The sequence below is a fragment of the Cervus elaphus genome, chromosome 23, assembly GCF_910594005.1.
Source record: "Cervus elaphus chromosome 23, mCerEla1.1, whole genome shotgun sequence".
NCBI classification, from domain to species: domain Eukaryota; kingdom Metazoa; phylum Chordata; class Mammalia; order Artiodactyla; family Cervidae; genus Cervus; species Cervus elaphus.
The window spans coordinates 47,091,544-47,107,790 of record NC_057837.1 but is presented as its reverse complement, the minus strand read 5'-3'; the positions used below and the strand labels follow the sequence as shown (position 1 = coordinate 47,107,790).

The following is a 16,247-nucleotide window of genomic DNA, read 5'->3' as shown; positions in this document are numbered from 1 at the left end:
TTTGTTTTGCCGGGTTAGTGATTCTTAGATTTCTGGTTTGAGCATCAAAAACTTCTTCAAGTGCTCTTTTCTGTCATCCTGTCCATTCAATCTATGGGACAACAGAAGCAGAGAATCTCAATTCTTGGTAAAACTGTTTAACTAAACATTCCATTGTTCTGTTTTTGTTTTGCTGTTTGTGTTCCACAGGTACTCCAGAGGAAAGAGGAATCAGAAAATGGAAGAAGGGCGTGGGCAAAGGGAGCAAGTCTCTTGATGGCATGGAATCCTATGATTTGCCATTTGGCATGAACGTTATTAAAAAATACAGATGTTTCAGCTACTTACCCATCAGCCCAACCTTTGCAGGCTACACGTGGAAAGGCCTCGGGAAGAGCACTAGTAGCCGGAGTTCAGATGAAGACTCACAGGCCACAGTATAGCCGTAGCTCATCCTGTGGCCTGGCCACAGTGAGGCATGAACCTGTAGTTCCTTGCTGAGTAACAAGCAGTAACATATATGTTTGTAGATCTGCATTTATATTATCCACCCCAGAGCTAAGACAGATTACAGGTAGCTTTTTTCTTGTGGGTTGTGATCATGTCTAATAACGATGTCTCATCTATCTTTTTATTTAAGCCCTTGAGAACATCCGTTGATGGTCATGGTCACTGAGTTTAAAGTTCCTGCTCTCCTGTGGGAGTGGATGCTTGAAGTCTACAGTGACTCCTTGTTTTTAGTCCCCTTCTAACACCCTGTGCTAGCTTTCTTACAGGCCACCTCCAGGGTTCAGGGGCTTTCTGTCCTTGGAAGCACCAGGACCTGCACCTACAGAGACCTCCTCTGGTCAAGGGGTACCAATATCCTTGCACTGTCACAACTGACTGGTCAAGTGTGATTTTATGATCCCTGATACTGTGTGTAGGTGGCTACTGGCCAATTGAAAACAGTGACATGCTTTACACTCTGCCCAAATCTGTGCATGGGTAAAGTCTGTCCACAGATAGAATGGAAATTAGGGGACTGGACAAGAAGGGAAATTACCTTGAAATCAGTATCTGATTCTCAGTTACACTTTCTTGGTGCCACCTTGGCCCAAGCTAGGCCAACCTGTCTCTTATTGGTCTCCTTATTACTAGTAGCTGAGACACTCTATCTGGTATTTATCACTCCTGGCTGGTGTGATGGGTATACAGTGCCACACAAAGGCACCAAGCAGATGTTTATGAGGATCTTGGCTCTGCTGACGTGGATGTCAGTTATTGTTGTGTGTATTTGTAATTACAAGATTTTATTCCTATTTAATGTTACTGATTATGGGTTTTTTAAATCAGTGTTTTTCCATGTGACCCTCTTACCTTACATCCCTATTACCTGTCCCTCATCTCCTATCCCCCGTTAAGAAAGGAACCAGCATTTGTTAAAGCTATGGACACCAACAGGGAAGTTTGTTGTCATGGCTCTAGAAGGCCAGTAACCATTATTGTGGTTGTGTTTTGTATTGCTTGATACCATGAAAGTGTAAATACATAATGCTTAATCTGTTTATCAAACTGACTGCTGGACCAGAGCCCAGAAACCATAAGTTAAGTTATACGTTGATTTGTTTTCTGAAGAAGGGAAGCCAGGGCAGGTGACAAAACCGCTGCCATATTGAATGGTTCGGCATCCTGGTAAATTAATCACTGCAGTTAAGTTGCCATTCACATCTGGCAGTTAAGGCTTAAGGAAACTTTCTGTGGGTTGTCATGTTGAATGTCCACTGGATTCTTATTTTCCAGAGGGGAAGACTAGATTCCCTGACCAAATGCTGCCTTTCTTGTTGAAGAGGTAAGAAAAGCAGCTAGCAGTCCCCCTCTGTTAAATTCTTATTAGTAACATTAAATTATTTCTGACAAAAATGACTTACTGAATTTGGTTTGAAATTTTCAAAGGAAAAGCCTGAGTGACCTTGTTTCATGAGATAGTGCTTCTTAAGTGTTTATTTACCTGATTGTTTACAGGCAGTGGGCACATGGTTCTTGGCAGCCTTGAATCCACATAGTGAATTTCTGGCCCCCACAACTGGCCTCCTTGACTCCTGTAAAGTTTGGGGCTTTAAGACCTATTCTGGCAAGAACACTCCAGAGCTACTGCAATGTTTTGCCAAAACCTTATTGCAAATTAAGTAAAGAAAGACTCTAAATTTAAGTTTGTATGGGTTTTTTTTTTTGGGGGGGGGGGGGAGCATATTTAGAAGCACACTGGTTAATGATTTTCATCCTGTTGACTTGGTAAGCCCTGAAGACTGACAGCCCTAGTTGTCACCTTAATTGCCTAGTTTATTCTGTTTGTATTTTGCTTAGCATCTCCAATTTCTCTCCTCTGAACAGTGGGGAAACAGTTAAATAGCCCAGAGATGTGCAGTATTCTTGCTCTCTAGATGAGCAGAATGACCAAATACCCAAATGAAAGCCTCGGAACCATTGGTAATTCAGGAACAAGCTCCCTTCAGTTTAACTTGACCCAGGCATCTTCCCTCCCAATGGGTAACACTCAGGACGTGTGCAAGTCCTCAAAATGTGCAAAGATGCCCTGTGCCCACACCTCCTATTGGAAAAAGAGGCTTTTCCCCCTTCTCGTTCCATTGGGGCCAACTTTGATTCTCTGTCCATGGTGGGGGAAGGAGACAGGTTAGGAAGTGTCCTCTTGCTTGCAGATACACTGCAGAATGAGTCTGTAGTTGAAAAAAAAAACTATATTCATTTGCTTCTTGTGTTTGAGTACATACCTGAAAAGGAGGTTTGGGGGGATACTGTGCCTGTGCACCTGCCATGTGCATTATTGGGGTCACATACACCCCACGCTTTGGCCAGTTAAACGTTGTAGGATGTTTTGAATGTGAATGTCCTTGGACAGAGCATTCATTCTCCAATTCCCACTTGAACACCTCCCCCACCCTCCATTTTCACATTTATATTGGTGATCATGATGTGAAAAGTAGAAACTTACAAATAGGACAAAAGATGCTACAGTATCACTGGTGGGGGGCAAGGGAGAACCCACACTGGTTTTGATAAAATATCTAACGTGGATCATAGAAAAATGGGAAATGCCTCCAGTCTTTGTAGGCAATTTTCATTCTCACTCTCACTAGTGAATTTCACATAGATATACAGAATCTTTCTTAAGAGGGCTTCAGTGTTGGTAGATTGTAGTAAGTTTCTTGTGATTGATCAAGACAAGAGAATGGTATATCCATGGGTCCTGACGGTTTCCTGTTTTCTTGGTAACAAATTCATACACAGAATTTGCTTCATACTGTAGAACACTGACTTTCATGATTATACCTGGTTTATGCATGAATATTACAGTATTTCCATATAGTAAAATAATATTTCTACCCAGGATAATAGTCACAGTTTTCCAGGGAGGGAATGATAATTTTCATGACAATGTCATGTGATGATAGAATTTCTCCATTGATGAATCTCTAGTATGTGTTTATACTTTATTTACCCACTCATATATTTTATGACCATGAGCTAAGTTGTTATTTCTTTAATACGTGTCCCTGCTGAAATATTAGTACTAGCAAGCAACTTAGACTTGAAGTTGACAACTATAATCTTCCATAATAATCAATGCCACAAGAGTGTTCAGGCCAGATAGGAGATGAATAAGGAACTGTGGCAGAAGCCTCATCCCAGAAGCTGTCTGGTGCACAGAGAGGCAGCATCCTGCATACTCACCCCCACAGCTTGGGGTGGACACACAGCTGCGGGCAGCATGCCTGGCATGGCTATTGCCTCCTGGTTTGCTCACCCGGCTGTGTCCCCTGAATGCCCTGGCAGCCTGAGCTCTCACAGGGCCCACTTCAGGGAACCACCCCTTGGTCTTAGGGAAACACTTGGGGCGTCACATGTTACTTGTATTGTGCTCTGTCCCCTTAACGATTTTGACACAGAGAATAGGACTTCCTCTACCCTCCATTCCTCCTGCAGTCACAAGTGGAGTAGTGCAAGACGGTTGCCCATTTTTTGCCAGCCTTCAGCTTCTGCCCTTGGACCCTTGAAGCATGTTAATGCTGAAGATCCCTTTTCAGCAGCCTCTCACACATTCCTATCCTTTTAGGCTATTCTTGACCTCCTTGCCCTCACCCTACACTGGTGATATCCAGACTCCTTAGAATTGCTCTGTGTGTTTCCTGGCACTTAGGACACCCTCCCCAGTGGTGCCATCTTACTGACAGTCAAGTTAAGACCCTTTTTGTTCATTCATAGCAACCTTTGTCATGTTAGTCAATTTCTGACTGTTCTTAAAACAGTAGGGATGCCTATATTTTCCTTAAGTTTTTGTGACTGACTTTGGCTATATACCTTTCTGGGATTTTGTTTGGTTTTTATTTTTATTTTGCATATTGAGGGTATTTGGGGTGGGGTTGTTTTCTATGTCTAATTCTTTTATGGCGTTTTTAAAAAGAATTTTCATATTGTTTTTCTAACATACCTTCATTAAACGTTTAAGTATTTTAATATGTAATATTTGGACCAGATGTTGTGAATAATAGTAGAGATAAAGCTATTTTATTCTGTATTTTTAAAACTGTTCCGTACAAATAAAAGCTCTCCTGGATGCAATTCTGCTGTTCATGTACTTTGGCTGGTCTTTAAGAAACTCGTCATTAATTAAAAGTCATCACCTAGGGGAGGGAAATCAACTAATAAAAATTTCAGTTCAACAGGTTCAGATACATTAAAAACTCAAAGGAGGATAGCAGTTGCTGAAGTATCATTGGCCCCTATGGCTAGAGAACATTTCTCTCCTTGGGAGAATGCCTAACGGGGAAAGGAGACCTTGGTTGGAGGATGCACTCATGCTGGGCTTTGGGGTGAAATTATGAGTCTCTTAGTAAATTAGTGACATCTGGAGGCTGGAGACCTTTTAGGTATTGGTGACCAGAAAGACTGTCATGTCCACATAGTGGAATCTAGGGTTCCCAGAGCAATCTGGGCCCCTTTAGGGTTGAGGCTGGTACAGGAAATGCTGAGGTGTGGGTGCCAGAAAAGCTCAAAGCCAAGCTTGAGAGCAGCTCATTCAGTCAGAGGCATGGTTCCCAGAGGAATATGAAGACAAATCCAAAGGTGCTTGTTGGGCGTATTTCTTAATTTAGAGCAGACTTAGAACTCCTCCGTCTCCATCTTTTCTCCAACTGCCTTCAGTCTTTCCTAGCATCAAGGTCTTTTCCAATGAGTCGACATTTTCAGTGAGGCAAAAGAAGAGGGTGGCAGAGGAAGAGATGGTTAGATGGCATCACTGATTCAATGGACATGAACTTGGGCATACTCCAGGAGATGATGAAAGACAGGGAGGCCTGGTGTCCTGTAGTCCATGGGGTCAGAGTCAGACACAACTTAGTGACTGAACAACGACAATAAATCCACATCTCTATCCCTCGTTTGTCTCTGGCAGTTTGAGCCATAGTGAACACCACAGCTACTTCCATAGGAATTCAACCTGCTGCTTCCAGTTCCCAATATCCTGACCTATGAGTCACTGCTAAGCATCCAGTTACAAGATGAACTGTTTCACCTTACACCACTATATACGTGAGGAAAATGCATGTGAGGTATTTCATACCCATGTTCTCACCCCCACTTGGGACAACAGCACGTTCCAGTGGTAAAGCCCCACCCCCCACCCCATGGACCTCTCACCTGGTACACCCCCATTCCTCCCCAAGAGAGACCCACTACCTGGATTTGGGGTTTATCCTTTCCTTGCTTTTCTTCACAATCTTGCATATATATGCATTCCTATACCACTTACTGTTTAGTTTTCGGACATTTAAAGGTGTATGTGCTGTCACATTTTACTATTGTGAGGTTATTTCATGTTGGTACATAAACTTCCAGAGAGAATGAGCAAAAATGAAGCCCTTTAGAGCTAGGATCATCCCATGAATGCCAAATTTTTCATCAACCCTGTTAGAGGAGTTACATTTTTCAGTTTAGTTCACTCACTCAGTTGTGTCTGACTCTGCGACCCCATGGACTGCAGCACGCCAGGCTTCCCTGCCCATCACCAACTCCTGGGGCTTGCTCAGACTCATGTCCATCAAGTCAGTGATGCCATCCAAACATCTCATCCTCTTTCATCGCCTTCTCCTGCCTTCAGTCTTTTCCAGCATCAGGGTCTTTACCAATAAGTCAGTTCTTCGCATTAGGTGGCTAAAGTATTGGAGTTTGAGCTTCAACATCAGTCCTTCCAAAGAATATTCAGGACTGATTTCCTTTGGGATTAACTGGCTTTATCTCCTTGGAGTCCAAGGGAGTCTCAAGAGTCTTCACCAACACCATAGTTCAAAATCATTAATTCTTCGGCACTCAGCTTTCTTTATAGTTCAACTCTCACATCCATACATGATTCCTGGAAAAACCATAGCTTTGACTAGATGGAACTTGTCAGCAAAGTAATGTCTCTAGTTTTTAATATGCTGTCTAAGTTGGTCATAGCTTTTCTTCCAAGGAGCAAGTGTCTTTTAATTTCATGACTTCAGTCACCATCTGCAGTGATTTTGGAGCCCAAAAATATAAAGTCCGAACTGTTTTCTATTGTTTCCCCATCTGTTTACCATGAAGTGATAGGACCGGATGTCATGATCATAGTTTTTTGAATGTTGTTTTAAGCCAACTTTTTCACTCTCTTTCACTTTCATCAAGAGGCTCTTTAGTTCTTCTCTTTCTGCCATAAAGGTGATGTCATCTGCGTATCTGAGGTTATTGATATTTCTCCTGGCAATCTTGGTTCCAGCTTGTGCTTCATCCAGCCTGGCATTTCACATGATGTACTCTGCATATAAGTTAAATAAGCAGGGTGACAATATACAGCCATGACGTACTCCTTTCCCAATTTGGAACCAGTCTGTAGTTCCATGTCTGATTCCAACTGTTGCTTCTTGACCTGCATACAAATTTATCAGGGCAGGTAAGGTGGTCTGATACTCCCATCTATTCCCATCTCTTTAAGAATGTCCCACAGTTTGTTGTGATCCACACAGTCAAAAGCTTTGGTGTAGTCAGTAAAGCAGAAGTATGTTTTTCTGGAACTCTTACTTTTTCGATGATCCAACAGATGTTGGCAATGTGATCTCCTTGCATTCTTAAGGATTGGAAAATAAAAAACATTGAACTTGGGATTTTATGTCTAGCCACTCAAAAGCCCCCATTTAAATACTTTGGGTAAAGTACTTAAATACAAGGGATAACAAATCTAGGAAATACTGTAGAAGATAACTGAAGGAAAGATAAGCAGTAAGGATCTGGGTCAACTTGGTGTCTTGGTTCGTTATGCCTATGAGAAAACCGTAGAGTGGGTGGTTCAGAAACAAAAACATTTCTTACGGTTTTGGAGGCTAGAAATCACGGCATGGCAGATTGGTATCTGGTGAGGTATCTTCTGCTTCCTGGCTCAGAAATAGCCATCTCCTTACTGTGTCTTTACATGGTGGAAAGGGCAAAAGATTGAGCTCTTAAGAGGGCACAACTCCCATTCATGAGGGCTGCAGCCTCATGACCTAGGATCAGTTCAGTTGCTCAGTCATGTCCGACTCTTGCAACCCCATGCAGCACACCAGGCTTCCCTGTCCATCACCAACTCCCAGAGCTTACTCAAATTCATATCCATAGAGTCGGTGATGCCATTCAACCATCATTCTCTGTCATCCCCTTCTCTTCCTGAACTAACTACCCCTCAAAAGCCCCACCTCTCAGTACCAACACACTGGGGATTAGGTTTCAATATATGAATTTGGGTGGATGCAGTATGGCACTTGGTTGTTAAAATGTAGTGAAGGAAGGCAAAAAAAAAAAAAAAATGTAGTGAAGACCAAAGGAAAGAAAAGAATACCAATAATATGCTCAAATGATAATTTCAGGCCATATCAACTTGGTGATGGAAGAAGAGAGACAGAGATGAGAGAAACAAGCCCAATGTACCAATAACAATAAATGGACTAAACTTGCCAGTTAAAAAGTAGATTGTTAGACCAGGTCACAGAATAAAATCCTGATCATATACTACTTGCAACACTGAGTTCATAAGTGTGGCTGTGATTGTTGATGGGTGCAACAACTTATGTCCAGAAGTTGATAAAGCTATTTGACAGTCATTTTTATATGTGTTGAATTCAGTACTAAAATATCTGCTCTGTAGTTTGCATGTCTTTAGTTCTAGAAATTGATTTTTTGGTATATTTTACGAAAGTCTTAACCTATAATGGATTGGGAAAAACAAAAAAAAACGATCCTTCATCACAGATGTGTCTAGAAGTACTATTTACAGACTCGTTTACATAAGAGTGTACAAAATTCAAAGTAAAAGCATGGGTGAAAGAATCTCATGGGGCAAATACTAACCATCTATTATATTATTTGCAGACAAAATAAATTCTAGACAAAAGTTGCTAAGGATAGGGAGGTTCTGGGAGTTCCTTGGTGGTCCAGTGTTAAGACTAGAGCTTTCACGGCTATGGGCCTGGGTTCAATCCCTGGTTGGGAAAATAAGACCCCACAAGATGTGTGGTGCCACCGAAAAAAAAGGATGGGAAAGTTCAATTGATAAAGAGGAGTATTTTAAACATATGCACCTTATCAGATAACCTCAAAATTTTTGCAGTATAAATGGATGGAACTAGAGGAAGAAATTGATAGGTCCACCAGCCAGTGGGAGAGTCTAGTACTTCCCTTTTGATATGTCAGGCAGACAAAAACTAAGCAAGGTTAAGTGACCAAAGAGCATGTTTAGAATCAGAGAGTACGCAGTCAGAGAGTAGCCATTCCTCACAAGTACTCAGAGATGTTTCTAAAAGTGATTTATGTTCTAGGCCCTAAAGCAAGCCTCATTTTTTTTTCCAAAATAAATATCGTAGGAAACATATTCTCTAACTATATACACAATTAGAAGTTAGTAATAAAATAATTAAGAGTTTCTATGTATTTGGATGTATAAAATACTGCTAGATAACTTGTTGGTAGAGAAGAAACCAATAATGGAAATGTTTAGTGAAGCTTATTGCATGTTTTCTCTTTCTGGAAAGAGAATTCTTCCAGAATTCTTCTGGAATTCTGATGTTGCCTTCACACTGCATCTCCTTTGTCTTAAGTTTCATAGTTTCACTCATACTATACTATCCTTTCCCATTTTCTCTAAGTTCTGGGACCATGTCCTATAACAATGATCTAAGTCACTGACAGGATTTTCTGGAATACTCAACCTCTTGCTCATGTTTCTAGAGCAATTTTGGAACAATTTGTTTTTAGTAATTTTCAAACATACACAAAAGTAGAGAGAATTGCATAATAGCCCCTGATGTGCCCATCATCTGGCTTAACGGGTGTCAACTGCTAGCCACTATTGTTATATGTCTATCCCTTAATTTCCTGTTCCCCATTGTTTTGATCAAGTCCTGGGTGTTTCACTTCATCTATAAACAACTCAGTAGTTAACCTCTAAAAGATAGTTTTTAAAAAACCAAACAATTATCTTAAAAATTAAGTGTTTAATATGATAAATTTTTAGTGTTCAAGTTTCCAGTTTTCTCATAAATATTAGAAACAGGAGCCACATCATGTCCTGAATGTCCACACATTGCCATTGATGTTGATTGATACACCTCTCTTGCTCTCTCACTTTTTTTCTCTTTCCTTTTATTTTTAAAAATTGTTTGTTTATTTATGTTTGGTTGCTCTGTGTCTTTGGTTGCATTTATACTGCATAAATTTTGGTTGCGTAGGCTTTCTCTAGTTGCTGCAAGTGGGGGCTACTCCTTGTTGCAGTGCATGGGCTTCTCATTGTGGTGGCTTTTCTTGTTTCAGAGCCCAGACTCTAGGAATAGAGGCTTCAGTAGCTGCAGCACATGGACTCTAGAGCATCGGCTCAGTAATTGTGGCTCACTGGCTTTGTTGCTCTAAACCATATGGAGTCCCCCTCAACTGCAGATTGAACCCGTGTCCCCTGCCTTGGTAGATGGATTCTTAACTACTGTATCATCAGAGAAGTCCCTGCTTGAAGTTTACTTGTTGAGCAATTTATTTGTCCTGTAGTTTCCTACGGAAGGTGCTGAGTGCATCCCCCTCAAGCATATTCCTTTGTCTAGGGTGGGGGAAGCACTAATTTACAAGTAAATGTGTGTGCTTCCATCAGGTAACATGTGGTCTCTCGTTTCCTGATGTTAACAGCCGGGAAATCTCAGTTCCAAGATCCAGCAGTTTATTAGGGGGCATTGCCTTTTTAAGTTTGGCTTCATAATTGTATTTCAAATTAAAATACAATCTTCCATGATGCAATCTTTTCATAGATGCAGTAACCTCTTGAAGTCCCCTGAAAATGTATCTTAGGGACTTTGCATGAAAGTTTTCTCCCATGTCATCTGATTGTTTCTTTGGGAAATGTTTCTTTCAGTTCCTCAGAATAGACCCCTTTTTTGGACTATTGAATCTTTTCATGTATACTTGGTGATTTTCTTTCTTTCTTTTTTTTTTTTCTGACTGTTCATACTAAAGAAAATTTGTGTCTTTTTCAGCAATAGGATTTACTTTAGGATTTGGTTACTTCCCCCCACGAAGTTGAAATTAAAATCCTTTATGTGTTTTGAATTGGCCTCTTCTTGGATTTTCTTCAAAGTTTGGCTCCACCTGCATCCATTTACCAGATTCTTGTTTATTCAGCAATAGATATTCATTAGATATTCTCGCAATTCAGTTTTGTTACAAATACATTTATATTTATGTAGATGTGTGCTTAAAAGAAAGTAATGAAAATGTGCTCCAAAACCTTTGACCATCATCTTTGGGAAGTGGGGTTACAGGTTACATTTATTCATTTTTCTTTTTATTTTTCTCTATTTGAAATACTAATTACTCACATAAATACTTTTTCCAAAGGACATGAAAATTGTTTTACAATTGTTTCTTACTGAAGTGTAATTCATGTACAATATTATGTTACAGGTATATAGTATAGTGAATCACAATTTTTAAAGGATATACTCCATTTATAGTTATTATAAAATATTGCCTATATTCTCTGAATTATACAACATATACTTGTACCTTAGTTTATACCTAATAGTTTGTACCTCTTAACCCCCTACTCCTATTTTGCCCCTCCCCCTTGCCTCTGTCTACCAGTAACCACTAGCTTGTTCTCTGTGAATCATATTTTTTTGTTATATTCACTAGTTTGTTGTAGTTTTCAGATTCCACATATAAATTATACAGTATTTGTCCTTCTGTCTGACTTATTTGCTTAGCATAATACTCTCCAAGTCTATCCATGTTGTTCCAAATGGCAAAATTCCATTCTTTTTTTTATGTATGAGTAGTGAAAAATATAATTATATTCAGCAACATCTCAGTTTAAGAAATGGAAAAGTCCTCGTACTCCTCTAATGCTAATATAAAATATTCAGTTCAGTTCACTTCAGTTGCTCAGTCATGTCCAACTCTGCAACCCCATGGACTGCAGCACGCTAGGCCTCCCTGTCCATCACCAACTCCCAGAGTTGACTCAAACTCATATCCATTGAGTCAGTGATGCCATCCAACCATCTCATCCCCTGTCATCCCCTTCTCCTCCTGCCTTCAATCTTGCCCAGCCTCAGGGTCTTTTCAAATGAGTCAGTTCTTTGCATCAGGTGGCCAAAGTATTGGAGTTTCAGCTTCAGCATCAGTCCTTCCAGTGAACATTCAGGACTGATTTCCTTTAGGATGGACTGGTTGGATCTCCTTGCAGTCCAAGGGACTCTCAAGAGTCTTCTGCAACACCACAGTTCAAAAGCATCAATTCTTCGGTGCTCAGCTTTCTTTATATACCAACTCTCACATCTATACATGACTACTGGAAAAACCACAGGTTTGACTAGATAGACCTTTGTTGGCAAAGTCTCTGCTTTTTAATATGCTGTCCAAATTGGTCATAACTTTTCTTCCAAGGAATAAGAGTCTTTTTTAATTTCTTGGCTGCAATCACCATCTGCAGTGATTTTGGAGCCCCAAAAAATAAAGTCTGACACTGTTTCCCCATCTATTTGCCATGAAGTAATGGGACCAGATCTCATGATCTTAGTTTTCTGAATGTTGAGTTTTAAGCCAACTTTTTCACTCTCCTCTTTAACTTTCATCAAGAGGCTCTTTAGTTCTTCTTCACTTTCCGCCATAAGGGTGGTATCATCAGCAGATCTGAGGTTATTGATATTTCTCCAGGCAGTCTTGATTCCAGCCTGGGCTTCATCCAGCCCAGTGTTTCTCATGATTTACTCTACATGTAAGTTAAATAAGCAGGGTGAAATATACAGCCTTGATGTACTCCTGACCTGCATACAGATTTCTCAAGAGGCAGGTCAGGTAGGCTGGTATTCCCATCTCATTAAGAATTTTCCGCAGTTTGTTGTGATCCACACAGTCAAAGGCTTTGGCATATAAAAGATTACACTTCCTCCAATTGTGAAAGTGAAAGTAAAGTCGCTCAGTCATGTCCGACTCTTTGCAGCCCCATGAACTGTAGCCTACCAGGATCCTCCATCCATGGGATTTTCCAGGCAAGAGTAATGGCAAGTGGGTTGCCATTTCCTTCTCCAGGGCATCTTCCCAACCCAGGGATCAAACCCAGGTCTCCCGCATTGTAGGCAGATGCTTTGCCGTCTGAGCCAGCGGGGAAGTTAAAATAGTCGTAGTCAAATATATCTCAGTAAAATAATGAAAGTGCTAAAGCTAATGCATGTATATTTACCATCTTTTGTCCTGCATAGGATGGTATCGCCTAATAAATGACATGGCTTGTTGGATGAAGTCTTCCAGAACATCCTGATAGTCTTTTCTCGTATTTTACATGGGCTATATATCCAATATCTATTTCTCTGCAAGTATTGTACAGATTAGATACTTATTTTTATATATTTGTTTTATATCTAGTCAGATATGATTAAATTCTTTTATTAATCACTTTCATGTTTTTTAATTAGTCAGTTAGATTTTCTTTTTACCAAGGTGATACTGCATAATAATAATGAAGTTGGGCATCCTCTGAAGTTGCTGATTTAGGTTAAGTGTTGGTTCCTAGAATATTTGTCACTGAATCTTGGTGAATTGTCTTTATTATATATTTAAACAGTTTATACTTTTATTTAGCATTTTGACTGAGTGGCTGCTCACTTTTATCAAATGGCTTTTCACCATTTAATTATTATAAGGTCTTGTCCTTTAATTTATTATAATAAATTAAATTGCCAGATTTGCTGATTTTGAACTGTCTTTGCATTGTTGAAATATATCACACAGTGTCACAGTCCAGGTACATGGAAGAGTTCTATTTGCTAGCGATCTTTAAGGATTTTTACAACCATATTCACAAGGGCGATTGATTACAGTTTTTAGTTTTTGTACTTCCATATCAGAATTAAATGTTCAGATTATTGTGGCTTCATAAAAGAAATTCAGTTCAGTCACTCAGTCATGTCCAACTGTTTTCGACCCCATGGACTACAGCACGCCAGGCTTCCCTGTCCATCACCAACTCCTGGAGCTTGCTCAAACTCATGTCAGTGATGCCATCCAACCATCTCATCCTCTGTCATCCCCTTCTCCTCCTGCCTTCAATCTTGCCCAGCCTCAGGGTCTTTTCAAATGAGTCAGCTCTTCACATCAGGTGGCCAAAGTATTGGAGTTTCAACTTCAGCATCAGTCCTTCCAATGGATATTCGGGACTGATTTCCTTTAGGATGGACTGGTAGGATCTCCTTGTAGTCCAAGGGACTCTCAGGAGTCTTCTCCAACACCACAGTTCAAAAGCATCAATTCTTCAGCACTCAGCTTTCTTTATAGTCCAACTCTCACATCCATACATGATTATTGGAAAAACCATAGCTTTTTTTTTTTTTTTTTTTTAAACCATAGCTTTGACTAGACAGATATTTGTTGACAAAATAATGTCTCTGCTTTTTAATATGCTGACTAGGTTGGTCATATCTTTTCTTCCAAGGAGCAAGCATCTTTTATGGCTACAGTCACCGTCTGCAGTGATTTTGGAGCCCAAAAATATAAAGTCTCTCACTGTTTCCACTCTTTCCCCATCTATTTGCCATGAAGTGATGGGACCAGATGCCGTGATCTTAGTTTTTTGAATGTTGAGTTTTAAGCCAATTTTTTCACTGTCCTCTTTCACTTTCATCAAGAGGCTCTTTAGTTCTTTGTTTTCTACCACAAAGGTGGTATCATCTGCATATCTGAGGTTATTTATATTTCTCCAGGTATTCTTGATTCCATCTTGTGCTTCATCCAGCCTGGCATTTCACATGATGTACTCTGCATATGAGTTAAATAAGTAAGGTGACAGTATACCCTTCCTAATAAAAGAAATTAAGAAGCTTTAAGGAGAAGGAAATGGCAACCCACTCCAGTGTCCTTGCCTGGAGAATTCCAGGGATGGCGGAGCCTGGTGGGCTGCCGTCTATGGGGTCACCCAGAGTCGCACACTACTGAAGCGACTTAGCAGCAGCAGCAGGAAATTTTAAATCACTTGTCCATGATCTAAAATAATTTAAATAACATTAAAGATTTTCTTTCTTTAGAGTTAAATAAACATGGCTGTGAATCCATCTAGTTCTGATACCTTCCCCCCACCCCCAGTGGTAGAGCTTTAATTACTACTTTTATTATAATTATTATAATAATTTGTCTTTTATTATAATTAATTTGTCTATTCAAAGTTCCACTTTGGGGGTCAATTTTGCTAGAAAATCCTGTTTTCTCTAAACCTCAAATATATAGAATTAGGTAAATATTCTTTGATAATTTTTATTTTACACTTTTCTGTATCCCCTTCCTTCATTAATCAACTTTTCTTTTATTAATTTCTTCTTCCTATTTTATTTTGCTTTAAATTTTTTGCTCTTTTCTTAGTTTTAAAAACTGATCACTATATTCCTTTATCTTTCTAAGTTAATAATGAAATTTTAAGTCTACACAGTCTATATTTTCCTTTGGATAGTTTTTTACTAATAAGTTTTGATATGAATTATTATCCTCTTTATTGATTTCTAGATAGTTTCTAATTGCTCTATTATCTAGATACCCTTGGATATCTAGAAATCTATTTCTTAATTTCCAAGTAGTAAAATTTTGGTTACTTAATTATTTACAGTTTTATTGAATTATGACTATAAAATGTAGTCAAATACATGATCAGTTTTTACAAATGATCCATGGATATGTAATCTATTCTTTATCCAAAAGATTTAGGTATGTTGATTGTATTATACAGTCACTCTGTCACCTTCAATTTACTTTTGTTAGGTCAAAAAAAAAAGAGTCATATTTAAATCTCTAACAATTTTATTTTTTCTTAATATATATTTTATTGAAATATAGTTGACTCACAGTGTTTCAGGTGCACAGCAAGGTGACTCAGTTACCTATACACATATATTATTTTTGAAATTATTTTCATTGCAGGTTATTACAAGATATTGACTATAGTTCCCTGTGCTATACAGTTAACATTTGTTGCTTGTTGCATATAAATTTTTTTTAATTAGAAACCTAGCATTCCATTCATACTAAGTCAAACTAGTAGAATCAAAATGTCATAAATTTTTTAGTTTTAGGCAATGGTTCATACGTTTTCTAAAATATATGTATTTTACATATTATTTATATATATGTATGCAAAAACTTTTCTACTATGCTTGATAAAGTCTTGAGAAAGAACATTAAAGAAAAGATGGAAAATTGGAAAACATAAACTAAATGAAATAGAAGCACTGATAATGAAAAAGAAAAAGTGAAACAAACTAAATAAAAGTAAAAGAACCTCATATAGTCCAGCTGTTTTTACACATGATTGCTCATTACAAACATATCTGGAGCTCTGGAGAAACAAAAAACAATATCTGGACATTTGTATTTTTCAAAAAAATTTCAAGATAATTCTGATACACAACTGGATTTTAAAAAGTAATTACAGGTTTTTCTATTAAATCCTAGTTTTGGCGATACAGAGTTTTATTTTTGTTGACCAATCATGATACAGTGGTATTAAGTGAGCAGTAATTACATAATCACAATAGTGAAAGATTTTTATCAGTTTTCACAATCAATAGCCAGACAAAAAATAAAAGATAATTAAAATTGCAAGCCATAATGGGAACATGATTAACTTAACAATATAAAATAATTGCATACAATTTGGGGGGTCAAGCAGAGTGATGTGGTAAGTGGAAGTACATACATGC

General features: G+C 38.8%; 1 protein-coding gene across 3 annotated transcripts in view; it reads left to right on the top strand.

Moving 5' to 3' along the window:
- The window catches only part of SLC23A2 (solute carrier family 23 member 2), a 139,682-nt gene extending 135,083 nt beyond the window's left edge, over positions 1-4,599 (top strand). For all 3 annotated transcript variants that reach the window (XM_043882955.1, XM_043882957.1, XM_043882958.1), the window contains one exon: positions 190-4,599. In XM_043882955.1, the coding sequence (XP_043738890.1) occupies positions 190-422 (233 nt within the window). In that variant the 3' untranslated portion in view covers positions 423-4,599. The remainder of the gene's footprint in view (positions 1-189) is intronic.
- The last annotated feature ends 11,648 nt before the right edge of the window (positions 4,600-16,247 follow it).